Raw genomic sequence first — 13,194 nt, 5'->3', positions numbered from 1 at the left:
AAGTAAACTGAATAATGACATTGGTCATACCCTTGAAAGGACTTTATGTTCTTCAAAAGGAAGTTACCATATAGACCCAAAGTAAACTGAATAATAGCTCGCCTCTTACTCCTCCCTGAAAAGGAGTAAGGGAAGAGTAAGAGGGGAGCTATTATTCAGTTCAAGTCATTTTTTTGGTCTGTAAAAAAAAATCACTTTGAAAGCAATCAGTTTTGCTTAATAGACATGCAGAATATTTCTTAGCACTAATCAGCTCTTTAACACTTCTATGGATTTGTATAAGACCACTTTTTCCTCTGCTCTCCTGTGAAAGTCTACTTAAAGAAGCTGCCACAAATGGATCATTTGCTTCTGGACATTATCATTTCCATAGTGTTAAAGAACTGCAGTAGAGTCTTTGTAGTTGACCACCCAAAGGACTGTACCGAACTGGTCAACATACAGAGGTGGTCAACATAAGGAACTAGGCCTACTGTACTGATGTGTACAGGTGGTGGATGTCCAGTCTATGAAAATCAGGTCAACTTAAAGGAAGCATTCAATGTAGGAAGATCAACTGTGGAGATGGTACTGTATTTGCTGTGAGGAAATGATTATGTCACTTGTTCAGAGAATTCTTTCAATATGTTAGGTTCACCCAGCAAGTTTCCCGGCCACAGACTTTATTTCAGTAATACCCTGGGAGTAATGGAAAGGGATTGATTGGATTTCATCCTCCCTAAGGGTGAATCAGTAGCATCAGTGCCCACATTGTCACAGATAGAGGGGAGAACTGCCCTGCAATGGCTCTGCAATTCCCTATTCAGTCTCAGGCAGGACTGGCTCACCAAGCACTTCTAAAGCCAAAAGACCTATATATATATATATATGATCAATTATTCCAAACAGCTTCTCATGATGGCAGAAAACACCCTTCTAATATGTGACTTCAAATGGGAGAGCAGGAAACTGAAGACCTACGGTGATTTACAATTGAATATTTGAAGTAAAGAATTTCTTTATTTAAAATACACACCTTTTACTCCCAGGAATTCATTGGAAAAGAGGGAGATTTATGTAAGAAACTTTAAATTTAGCCTTATGATTAACCAATACTCAGATTTCAGGCTTTATTGGGAAGACCTCAATTGCATCTGCATGCTAAAAACTTGAAGCCGAGCACTGGGTGTTTTTATTACATGCCAGAGACCCTGTTTATTTCTGCTGTAAAAGAATAACTTGATTTGGAGCCATGTGCATCTTCAAAGCTGACAACTCCTGAGGAATCTGTTGAGGTTCTTAATTGGCCGTGCCAGGTGCTGTAGGAAGAAGTGAGAAATTGAAACCAACAACCTAAGGCTGAAGAGGAGGAGGTGGCGGAGCAGGAGGATGGAGACACCTGGAGGAAGATCTGCATGAGAGAAAGCAGAATGGCAGTTACGTGGGAAGATGAGCGGCCAGGCAGCAGCCTTGAGAGAAAAAGGAAGGGCAACGCGAAAACCAAGATGTCAAAGTTGAAGTTAAGAAGGGAAACAAATTAACTTTCTGAGTTTTAAAAATAAAAACATCTAAGGCTATAAATGGGCGAACTTCCTCTCTCCACCTGTTGGACATTTCACTGCTATGCACATAGCACCTCTTTCAAGAGCTGGACAGAAGGCAATTGCACGCAGTGAGCTTATTTATCTTTCACATCTCTAATATTAGATTAGGTGGGTTAGAGTTTATTATTTCACAGCTCTAATATTAGATTAGGTAAATTAGAGATAATCTATAGATTGCTTTTCCCATAGGGTGCTGAACTTGCTGCCTCAAGACCATCTGTGACTCTCCAAACCCCCAAGCACTGCCTCTGGATTGAATCCAGGCTTCACAGAACAACAAATCCCTTTATTAAAAGGATTTGTTGTATAACATTTAGATTCAGTCAAAAGGCTGCACTCAAGGATTCAGAAGGCCACATGTGGACCTCTAAACAAAAATAGGACAAATCATATATAATCGTGCTGCCCATGAGAGCTTTAGCAGGTGGAATGGAAATGGATGATTTCTAGAAAAACGTAAAACAGATGTTCCTAAAAACCTGGCAAGTCAAGCTGGGAGAAAGAATTCCTCTGACTTATCAAGGGCAAAGAGTCCTCTAGGTGGCGCTGTGCAAATACGAAGGCCGGAAAGTGTTTGAAAATAACACTGGGGATCAAGAAGAAAACCAGGCTTTGCCTAAGAAATTGGAAGGTAGTGTTGACAGGAAAAAAAAAGTTATGAAATAGCAGGAATGGGCATTAATAAAACATAAAGTTTTAGTAAAATACATGTTGGTTTCCACATTCATTCAAGCTGGTAGTTTTTTAGAGCTCGTTGCTACATTCAAACCAAAACATCTCCCCCGGTGTGTTCTTAATTTCTTGGTACTGTTTTAGCTCACTTCAAGATCATGAGGGACTTGGGCTGTACAGCCCGCCCTCTCATACACGTAACTAGCAAATAGAGTCAAAGGGTAATTGAGACATATGAGATAATAATCTATCCTCTCAGATTCTAAGCTGTCCTGATATCTCCTCTTTTGTTATTTTTTTTTATTACATTTCCATTTCAGTATTGCCAGCTTTCTTCTTAAATGAAGGGAAAAAAATTAGTTTTGTCAAGTTCTCCCTCTTCTGACCTTGTAACTATGCTGCTGCACAAACTCTCATAGGGTAAGTGCAGGAAACCATAGCAAGGAGGAAATAACGTTCTAGGGATGTTGAACAATTATAATTCTCTAATCATCACTACTACTGCCAGTTGTGTTCAATTATGCACCATAATGAAGATACCCTTTACTAGTCTTATGCTAATTTGTTTTAATGTGCCACATTTTCTAGATGCCAAGTAGACCTGTTCCAGCCTCTGATGGTGTATCAGGGCAAGATCTACACAGTACAATTTATGAAGTTATTCAGCACATCCCTGCCCAACAGCAAGACCATCCAGAGTAAGTATGGATCTGCATTCCATGGTTCTGTAGAAGGGTTCAGCATTTAGCCTCTGCTATTCCCAGAATTTACTGAAAGACTCAGAAGAAAAATATTAAAATAAGAAATTATAGCTTCTGTACATATGAACACACTTCCCTACCTGAAAATAATTTTGAGAAATAAAACAGGCAAACTCATAACCATCTTCTGGGCCACGTACTTGGGCCAGTGGACTAGTTGCAGAGCTGTAGAATTGACTGTCTGTTCCCTACCTTTCTTCCCCTCACACTGTTTCCCCCAATAAATCCCCACATCTGGGAATGTTTAGGCCAGTTCTCAAGCCATGTTGATTATAAAATGATTTTTTTCAGGGTGGTACCTGTGGCTCACAGGAGTAAGGCACCGGCCCCATATGCCAGAGGTGGCGGGTTCAAACCCAGCCCTGGCCAAAAACTGCAAAAAAAAAAAAAGGATTTTTCAGTGGCTATGGTAGCTTTTAAAGCAATGATGATCTGATAATCTGTCACTAAAACAAAACAGAACAAAACAAACCTACAACACAGTAGGCATCAAACACCCAACCTCTTGCACTTCAAAGCAGTTTATTCCCCCAAGTGATTAGAACCACCGGTGAGGACTGGCTTCTTACTGGAGAGGACAAAACCTGTGCTGAGGCCAAAGCTAGAAAACTAGTCATCCAGCTAAGTTCAAGGCTGCCCCTGAGAAGTCTCCCTCTCTTTCCTGCCATGGAGAAACTCAGCCTACAGTCTTTCAAAATAATGAAATGAACTTTTTTTTGTCAGCTCTAGCTGCCTGAGGCATAACTGCCACAAATCATCTTCCATCATTTTTTTATTTGTCATTTATTGACTCTGAAAAGAACATCAATAACTACACATAGAAACTTCCCCCCTGGCAAAAAGAAACAGTTCCAGCAAAGTAATTTATGCACACCTCTGGGTAAATATCAAAAATAACAGCCAGAGGTGAATGAATGCATGGGAAATCATCTTAGAGGGAGGAAATCCCGTCTCGGGAGGATTATGGAGCCATTTAAGGGGTAAAAAAGTGGCAAAACCCTTCAAAGAACCCCAATAGAGAAAATTTACCTGGAGTCAGATATATTACGAACAGACCCCAGTGGAGCTAGGAACTTCTGGTTTGAACAAAAAAAATGAAAATTGGTTTAAAGCATTGTATTACAAATCTAGTAGAACACCATAATGGAATATTATTTTATGATAGTTTAAAAACTTTCTAAAATGATATCTAACCTTCTTTACTGTCTGGAATAGAAAGTTAGGGAAAGTTTTTCTTTATTAAATATAAAGCCTGAAAAGAAGTTTAATTAAAACATTTATATTATTTAAATTCATTTATTTTTCTGTATATCCTTTATTCTGTGTAATTATTTTTCACATGGAATGCAAACAACCCAAACAAAAATTTGAGGTTTACCTTTTAAGCTTCCCAAGGATGAAGTAAAAGTTGAGTCAGATTGTGAATATGGCAGTTACAATTTCAGAACACAAAAGAAAATGATCAGATTGTTTTTCCACGTCAAAAAAACTGATTCTCTTTTAAAAAAAAAAAAAAATCACGTCTGATACCTTCCAGACATTGACTTCTTAAGAATATAAAAGTTTATCTCAGAAATAAATTTTGGAGGTTGAAAATAAAGTAGAAATGCTCTTTTTCTAGACTATAATGGACTATTCAAAACTGCCATTGAGAACATGCCCCTTCCTTAGAAAGGCTGTCATCCCCAGGACAGCATCTCGCGTTCCCAGCCCAACCTGAGTGACACCTACCTCCCAGGGACTCTGTCTTCTCCCTCCTTCTTCCCGTCTCCTGAGTCTTTCTGTTTGTTTCTCTGTGTGTGTGTCTTTGTCTTCCACCGGCTCTCTCTTTTTTTTTCTGCGTCTCCCTGCTCTTTTCCTCTCTTTTATCCTGTCTCCCTTCTGTCTAATGTCCTTTTGAAAATTTTCCTTCTCTGCCAACATTTTTAAAGTATTATTTCTTGGTGTACGGATTTGTGTTGCCTATTCTAAATTTTAAAAATGAATAAGTAGAAGGTTTTCTTTTTCTTCATGAAAAACTGTTTTGCGCTTATTTTATTTGCAATGAATCCACAAACATTTCCAGGACATTTACCATGTGCTAAGGGGAGAGATTAAGACTCATTCTTTTAAGGATTTCATAGTTTGTTAGGCTTATTTTAACTAAAGATTAGTAGTTCTTGGTAAAATTAATATTCCTTAATACAGTCTAAAAATGCACAAACCATTTTTCTTCCCTGATTATCTACGGTTTTAATGCTCTAGGTCCTATTAAATTTGAAGACAAGTGTATGAATAACACATAATTACATGTGGTTAGTGAGTATCTCCTATCTCCCATTCCCAAAGTGAATGTGCCAGTACTAGGGAAAGAATCCCAACTTCTTTCTTTTATGTGTATGTGACAGTCACTTTTGAGGTAGGAAGGACAGCCAAACCATTTTATCACTTGGCTCTTAGACTGTTCTAACATGGTTATTTTCTTGACTACATGTGCTATTACCTAACTGGGCTGGTGTTTAACAAATTAGTAGATTACTCTGTGTTCATATTCTAGTACTAAGCCCAGTTATTTATTTATTGAACTTATGGCTACATTATTTCAATATCGTCTGTTGACATCATTTTTCTTATTGGGGTTTGTTTTGAACTCAAAGCTGACTGTTAGCATCTTGAAAACAGAATTTTCAAGTAAGTAAACATTTAGTTTCAAAAGGAAATTATCTAAAATTCAATGATTGCTTATTCTTTATATTTATTGTTCGATAAATGTGACTTTCTTGAACCAGTTGAAACATTCATATCATGCAGCTCTGAAAGGAATAAAAGAACTTAAGGTACTTTTACCTGTAGACTTGAAAATCTATGGAATGGTTTACATATCTTGTGTATCTCTTCACTAGGTGAGCTTTTATGGGCAAAGCAGTCCATTGGAGTGAAATGATGAAGGAAAATTTGAGGAAAAACAGAAGAAATGTATATTCATCTGGAATCAGTGAAGACATCAAGTTTATTACCTCTCACTCATTAGTCTTTTTAAGTGCAGGATAGAGGCACTTATGAAAATTAGACTGTAGGCTTTCCAGCATAAATGTGATGTCTTGTGCAACAGAGGAAAATGGTATGGAAATATTCCTCAATGGACAGTCTTTATCATGATGTGAGAAAGAAAAGGACAGGACGGGGCTTTCCAATCCCTCTTTTTATATCCAATTTCTCTGAAAGGCCTATTTAATTCTAATCTATACTTTCACTTTCATCAACCTTGACACTATCCTATCTCACCTACAAATGTGGAAACTTTATACTTGTAAATTTCCAAGCAGGCTTTACTGTTAAGATTGCTATATTTATTTTTTATTTTATTCCCAAATTTATATCTTGTTATTTGTATCACAAAATAATAGGATGGTTGTTACAAGAAAAGGACTATGCCTTCCGTCCTAGGCTGTTGATCACCAGTGGTGTTTTTGAGAAGACTTGTAAAATGCGTAAGGAAATGACTTATTAAAGTCTTATCTTCATTTTTGTTCAAGGAAAGAAGGATTCAAATAAATTATTCTGTCTTTGCTTTTATGTGGCCTTCATTCTTTGTCTTGTAGTGTAAAAGTCAATAGAATTGGATTTTTTTATCCTTATTTTTCAATGTCCACTAAAGACTAGATTATAGATAACTATTAAAGGAAGAATCTTGCTCTCTCATGGCCTAATATTTTCTGCAGAAGAAAAGAAATCTTAAAAAATAGAATTTGTTTTCTAAAATGTTTCAAGAGAATCACTGTATTTATAATGTCCCACCTGTATTTTCATAAAAGTATACAGTAAAAAGAAAATTAAGACTGAAGTCCCACAGCTCCTGTCTAGTTTTCTCTCTCTGCTACCCTTACATATTTTTCTATTAGAAAAGTCAATCAATTCTACCACAGATATTTTCCTGTGCATTTAGTAAACAGCCAACCAACAAACAAAAAAACCCTACTTGATCTAATTAGAAAAGGAACTCATTACCATTGTAAAAATAAGTGTGTACTTGGCAATGTAGAAGACTCCCGATAAGACAATTAAAACCACTTGTAATCTCACGTCTCAGTAATAATCTGTCGGCATTTCCATCAATTAATATGTACCTATTTATTCATGTTCCTTCTGATTCCAAAAGGGATTTATGGTAGCTCATGTAAGCACATAATATAACAAGATAAAATACAATTGATAAGAAAAACAGGATGAAGGAACAATGAGAGATAATGAAGGCAAAATTGAGTTCAATAACCAGCGTGAGGAATCCCTTTCATCTGTGAATATTGTCTTACACTGCTGAGATCAGGCAGCAGGTATGTGATACTGGATGAAGAGGGTCCAGCTGTCACTCTCAGCCAACATGCAGAGACAGGGGTAGGTTCACCAAACTTTATTTGTCTGAAAGCCGGGATTCTGGACAACAGTGAGAGAAGCCTCTCCAAGACTGTTCTGTTCTTCCATTTTCAACATTACAGTTTTATACATAAAAGTTCAAAGCAAAGACCACACCAACCCCTATTCTAAATAATAATCATCATAACTCAGTGACCTCTTAAAATGTTCCAATTCAAAAATTAATCTCCTAAATCAATCTACCTAAACTATTCAAGACAGGCATCTTTAGGATGACAGCTCAATTTATAAAACAGTAAGAATGGAAGACAGGGAGCAAAGGTCAGGCAGCCCGTAACCCGACCAGACCAGCTGTGTCACATCTGCCCTAGCCTGCCTAGTCGACTCCCTCTTATTCTCACTACACGTGCTTTCATACAAGTATATATCTAAGGATGGGCTTTTAAACTGAATGCAATTTGTGAGCAGCAGAGCCCCAGAAAGGTTGCCAGGCCAGGAGAAAGCAGGTCAGATTTTACAGTCACCCATCTACCCAGCTCCATCCTCCCCTCCTCTCTCTGGCCTCTCCTTCCTGGGACTGTCCTGTTGCTGAGGCACCTCTTACTTGGAGGTCACACTCTAACCACAGTGGACAACAGCTGCATCTGTTTTCCCCTTCCTCAATCCAACCCCGAAACACTTTAATCCACAATCTTCAACAGCCCTTTCCTGAAAAAGATAACAGTACAGTCAGATGATTCACGCATCAAACCCCGATTAGAAGCATGCACTAAGGTGACTGTGTTTATTCGTTTGGGGTTGGGGGGTTAGCTATTTTGTGTATGCTTCCAGAGTTTCTCACCACAGACCAAAGGAAATACAAATACATATTCTTCTTTTTTTCAAAATCACTTTTAAGTTGCTTGTAATTCCTCTCATTTCTATATCTCCCTCTCACACACAAAAATACACAGACTCCCTTAGCACATGATTCCACTCAAAGCAGCAAGGGATTGCTGAAGGGAGAAACGTGGAAAGATCTAGAATCCAATTAGCTTTTGCTGGCATTGGTGTGTAACACCGATGACTCACTGCTTTTTTAGTAAATGAGGATGAAAGTCTATAAATTAATCAAGGCTTCCAAGGGAAGTGATGAACCAAAACCCAGATGTTCAGCTAATTAACAAATTAATCTTTAAAAACCAGCCTAAAGTTCTTTCCTCATTACTAAACATAATCTTGGCTTTAACTTTATATTACTACTTCTAACTTGGAATAGAATCATATGCCTGGTGCTTATTATTTTTAAAAAGTATATTCTAATGATAGACATTTAAGCAAAACATTAAAAGTACTTATGAAAAAACACAGTTTTCCTTGGTTTGCTGACATTTGTACGTCCATATTAATAAAACGATTTCAATTCAGCTGCTCATGTACACTCAAGAGATCAAAGTCCATGCGATCCTTCAGTTCCCCTAGACCATGTACCTTATAAAGTTTCATCAAAGTAATAAAAATTAAGTAAAAACACAGTACTTGGCATATAGGTAGGTATTTTACTATATTTAACTAAGAATTTATTTTCAAAAAGTTCTTATTTTCTGCCTCTACATTGTTATGTGTAGCCATGTGTATCCCTAGTTCATTTTATTCTTACATATTTCTTCCAAGTTCATGTTCAAATATGCATTTATATATACACATGTATGTAGGGAGCCAGGCCCTACACAACCCGTAAGTGTCTCTAATGTTTGGTAGTGATGAGGGATGAGGAAAATGAAGACAATAGAAATAGAGTAGAGTTGATAGAGTGGGTTGGGTGGGGGTCAATGACCTTTGTGAGAAAAACAGAGAAGACCCCAATCTTTGGATGTATTATGTTTTTATTTTTTTTAATCAGTCAATGAGTGTTTGTGATAACAATATATGTCATCTTTGTGGTTTTTTATGTCTTCATTTTTATGATTCACCCAAGTATTTTTTAGTTATTTTGATTATTTTTATTTTTTAAGGTATTTATTAATCACTAACAGGATTATATAAAATAAAGGAAAAGGGAAGATGGGCTTTGGAGTTACATGTCACCCAGTTAAGCTTTCATGTTCTTGTAGGGTAGATTAGTTGATGTCTTATTTATCTCAAGAGTTGGGGGGGTATTGACTCTTTTTATCTCACACCTATATATACACACACAGAGAGAGTGACCAAAAATGTATACACATCTTAAGAAAGGAAAAACGTATATTAAAATTGTAATACTCAAGTCACATTTGATTTCTGAAACCACAAAAGGTACAAGATACAATATTTGTGTTTTCCTTTCATGAGGCAGTAAGAGAGCAAAGGTTTCCTTCCCACAGATAGGGAAACCAGACACAGCACTCGGGCTGAACAGTGTTATTCTCCTTTCTTCTCTTCTCCTAGACACTGTTTATTGTGATTACCATGTTAAGTTTAAAGTTGATTAAACTTTCACATACATGACTTCCTTTGATCTTTACAAGAACTCTATCAGCTAGAACCAGTGTGTCCACTTTCCAGATGAAGAAATGAACTTAAATGATTTTCTTTTTTTTTTTTTTGGCTGGGGCTGGGTTTGAACCTGCCACCTCCAGCATATGAGGCCGGCGCCCTACACTTTTGAGCCACAAGTCCCGCCCTTAAATGATTTTCTCAATGCCACTAAACCAATAAGTGGCAGAGCTGATCCTTGAACTACACCGCTGGCTCTAGGTCCAAAGTCTGTTCCAATGCACCACATGATTTCTCTGGGCGTGGCCTCCTGAGAGGAGTGCACGCCATTGTTTTTTCTGTCAGCCTTACCTTGGGAGTTTTATTATTTTCAAAGGCTACTGGGCCCCAAGAAAATAGTTTTTTTATGTGTTTGTTTGTATCCAAGAACTTTCTCATTTGAAGATGGACAGCTCAATTGCTTGCCATCAAGAGAGCATAAACTGGGAGACTTGTTTTTTGTTTTCAAACCCAGGAAGACCCCCACAGAATCCCACCACAGAATCCCACCTTACACTTTCTGAAACTTTCCACCTTAAGCTTTCTGAAACTTCAAGGCAGTCAGTCAGTGTGCCTCATCCATCCCTCCCACCATACACAGGTCAGAACACAGATAATAGATGTTTCTGGAATTGTACTGAGTCGGATTGCCTGGCCTCTGTATATGTAATAAAGACAACACAAATAGGAGGCAAACAAATGACCTTCTTTTTCATAACCAGTTCCTTTGAGTTTTTCTCTCAGGGCCACTTAATCACCTTAATAACTTAATAACTTTTGGAGCTATTTTTTCTTGCAGCTCACTAAGATGTTATTAAAATGTTTTGTCCTTGAGAAAGTAGAGAGTCATGAGAGTGTCAGTGTACAACAATTTTATGCTCATTACTTATAAAATAAATGATAGTTTATGAGTCATAGGTCCTAGGTCAGCAGACATTTTTACCAAAGGAAAAACTAGACTTTCAGGGCCTCAGTTTCCCTATCAGAACATGAAAAGGTTGGACTATGCGATCTCTGCCCTGCTTTGATTTATCCGATAGTGACACCTTTCAAGCAGGTCAAGTGCTTTCGTGTACCCTCATTAGACACCTATCAAAGCCTTTACCAGATGACTTTAATTGCATTGAAGGCCAGGCATATAAAGAAATAATTATAATAATGTGTTCTAAACACAACAGTAGAAGTGTGTAAAAACTCAAAGGCAACACAGAGGAAGGAGTGACTAATTTGTTTTGGCAGCATCCAAAAAAGTTCTTACAGCATCCAGGATTTTGGCGGTCAAAAGGAATTTATCAGCTTTAGAAGAAGGAGCATTCCAGCAGATAACATTAAGTAAGATCTATAATATGCAAGGGACTAGTACAACAAGTAGATATGAAAAATAAAGAACACGTGGATTACCTAAGAGGAAATACAGTAGAACCTCCACAGTTGACCACCTCCCTACACTGACCATCTCTTTAAGTTGACATAAAGTTTATAGATGGCTGAACATATACCACATGTATGCATTAGTATGGTAGGCCTAGTTCTTTATCTTGGCCACCTCTGTATGTTGACCAGTTTATTACAGTCCTTCAGATGGTCAATTTATAGAAGTTCTACTATATTTAGTAAAATTATAAAGCATGTCCAATGCTAGGGAAATACATCTGGTTAGAAATTTCACTTCAGTTATGTTTTTTTGGTTTTTTGTTTTAGACAGAACCTCAAGCTGTCCCCCTGGGTAGAGTGCTGTGACATCACAGCTCACAGCAACCTCCAACTCCTTGGGCTCAAGCAAGTTTCCTGCCTCTGCCTCCCAAGTAGCTGGGACCACAGGTGCCCACCACAATGCCCGGCTATTTTTTGGTTGCAGCCATCATTGTTGTTTGGCGGACCTAGGCTGGATTCGAACCCACCACCTTAGGTGTATGTGGCTGGTGCCTTAGCCACTTGAGCCACAGGCATGTTATGTTTAATAAACTTTTATTAGCTGTATTTCATGAGCCAAAAGATAGAGAAGAACCAAATATGACCCAGTCTTTATCTTCTAAGAGCTTGAGTCTAGTCAAAGAAAGAGATACGAGAGTTTTAACAATAAAACTAACACGTTAAAAAAAACTAACACATTAAATACAACATGGTACACTATGAAAGAGGAACACAGAGCAATTTATGTGAGCTTAGAGGAGAGCATCAGATCGAGTCTAGGGGATTCAAAGAAGGCTTTCTGGAAGAAGCTGAGCTGAACCTCAAAGGACAAAGAAAGAGTTAACCAAGTGAAGAAATGTAAGGAAAACATTTCAGGGAGCAAGAACTGCTTAGACAAAATCATAGAGGCAGGAAACATCCTGGTCTATCTGAAGAACTGCAAGCTGTGCCGTAATGACAGAGAATAAAGTAGGGAATGGGCAAAATAAAAACTGTTGAGAGATGAAGCTAGCACATACTGCACCCCCACCCATAACACTCATCACAATTACTTGCTCAATGTCTATCTTCCCTGCTAGACTAAATATTCCCTGAGTCAGAGAAGGTAGGGAATTGTATCTGCTTATAGTCTCAGTTCCTATCATATCTCAGCAATCAATAGTGTTTGATGATAAAACGGATTAATCAAAGTACATGAATAACGGTCATTCATGAACTGGAGTGTCCAAAGGGCTTTGATGTATTCTCTAAGTGATAAGACATCCAATCAGGTGAGTAACCACATCACATTTCTGTTTTGGATTGATCACCCCACACCAACTTGGAAATGGATTTTAAGTGACAAGGCTAAGAGTAGGTAAGTAATTGAGGTAGATATTACTATTATTATTGTGAGGATGACAACGCTCTGGATGGGCTGTAGGGGGCAGTTAAAATATGCATTTTGAAGGCAAAACTTGTAGAGACTCCATTAGATGTGGGAGAGAAAATACAGGAGAAAGCCGTGGATGATGTTGATGCTTCTGTCTTGAGTGTCTGATGATGCTATCGCCTAAGATGTGAAATGCATGGGGAAGAGCAGCTTTAGAAAGGGGGAAATGACGAGTTCAGGACTACATAGGATTGGCATTAGTTTAGGATTCCAAATAAAAATGCTTAATGGATGGTGAAATGTCCAAGAAGAGAACTTCAAGGGGAAGTCTAAGTTTAAGAAACAAATTTGAATCATGTATTACTTACAATGCTTTGCCAGAAAATAACAAAAAAAGATGAAGAACAAGAAGAAAACTGTGATTAAAATGGACCTAAAGAGTTATTTACTATCTTAAATGACAGGAAGTTCAAAGGCAAGGTGGACTCCAAGACTGATTAATTTAATGACTCAACAATAGGCTCGGTGCCTATAGCTCAACCGGCTA

General features: G+C 37.7%; 1 protein-coding gene across 3 annotated transcripts in view; it reads left to right on the top strand.

Annotated features, from left to right (window-relative positions):
* The window catches only part of HEPACAM2 (HEPACAM family member 2), a 38,125-nt gene extending 31,521 nt beyond the window's left edge, over positions 1-6,604 (top strand). Inside the window, exons 9-10 of one of the 3 annotated variants that reach the window (XM_003782670.3) lie at positions 2,844-2,953; positions 5,899-6,604. In XM_003782670.3, coding sequence (XP_003782718.1) covers positions 2,844-2,953; positions 5,899-5,902 — 114 coding nt within the window. In that variant the 3' untranslated portion in view covers positions 5,903-6,604. Of the gene's footprint in view, positions 1-2,843; positions 2,958-5,898 lie in introns of those variants that run through there. The other 2 variants (XM_012811649.1, XM_023519138.1) reach the window with 2 other exon arrangements.
* The last annotated feature ends 6,590 nt before the right edge of the window (positions 6,605-13,194 follow it).

The sequence above is a fragment of the Otolemur garnettii genome, unplaced genomic scaffold (assembly GCF_000181295.1).
Source record: "Otolemur garnettii isolate 467f Iridium unplaced genomic scaffold, OtoGar3 scaffold00005, whole genome shotgun sequence".
NCBI classification, from domain to species: Eukaryota; Metazoa; Chordata; class Mammalia; order Primates; family Galagidae; genus Otolemur; species Otolemur garnettii.
The sequence above is the reverse complement of the archived record's forward strand: the minus strand, read 5'-3'. Positions and strand labels throughout refer to the sequence as shown.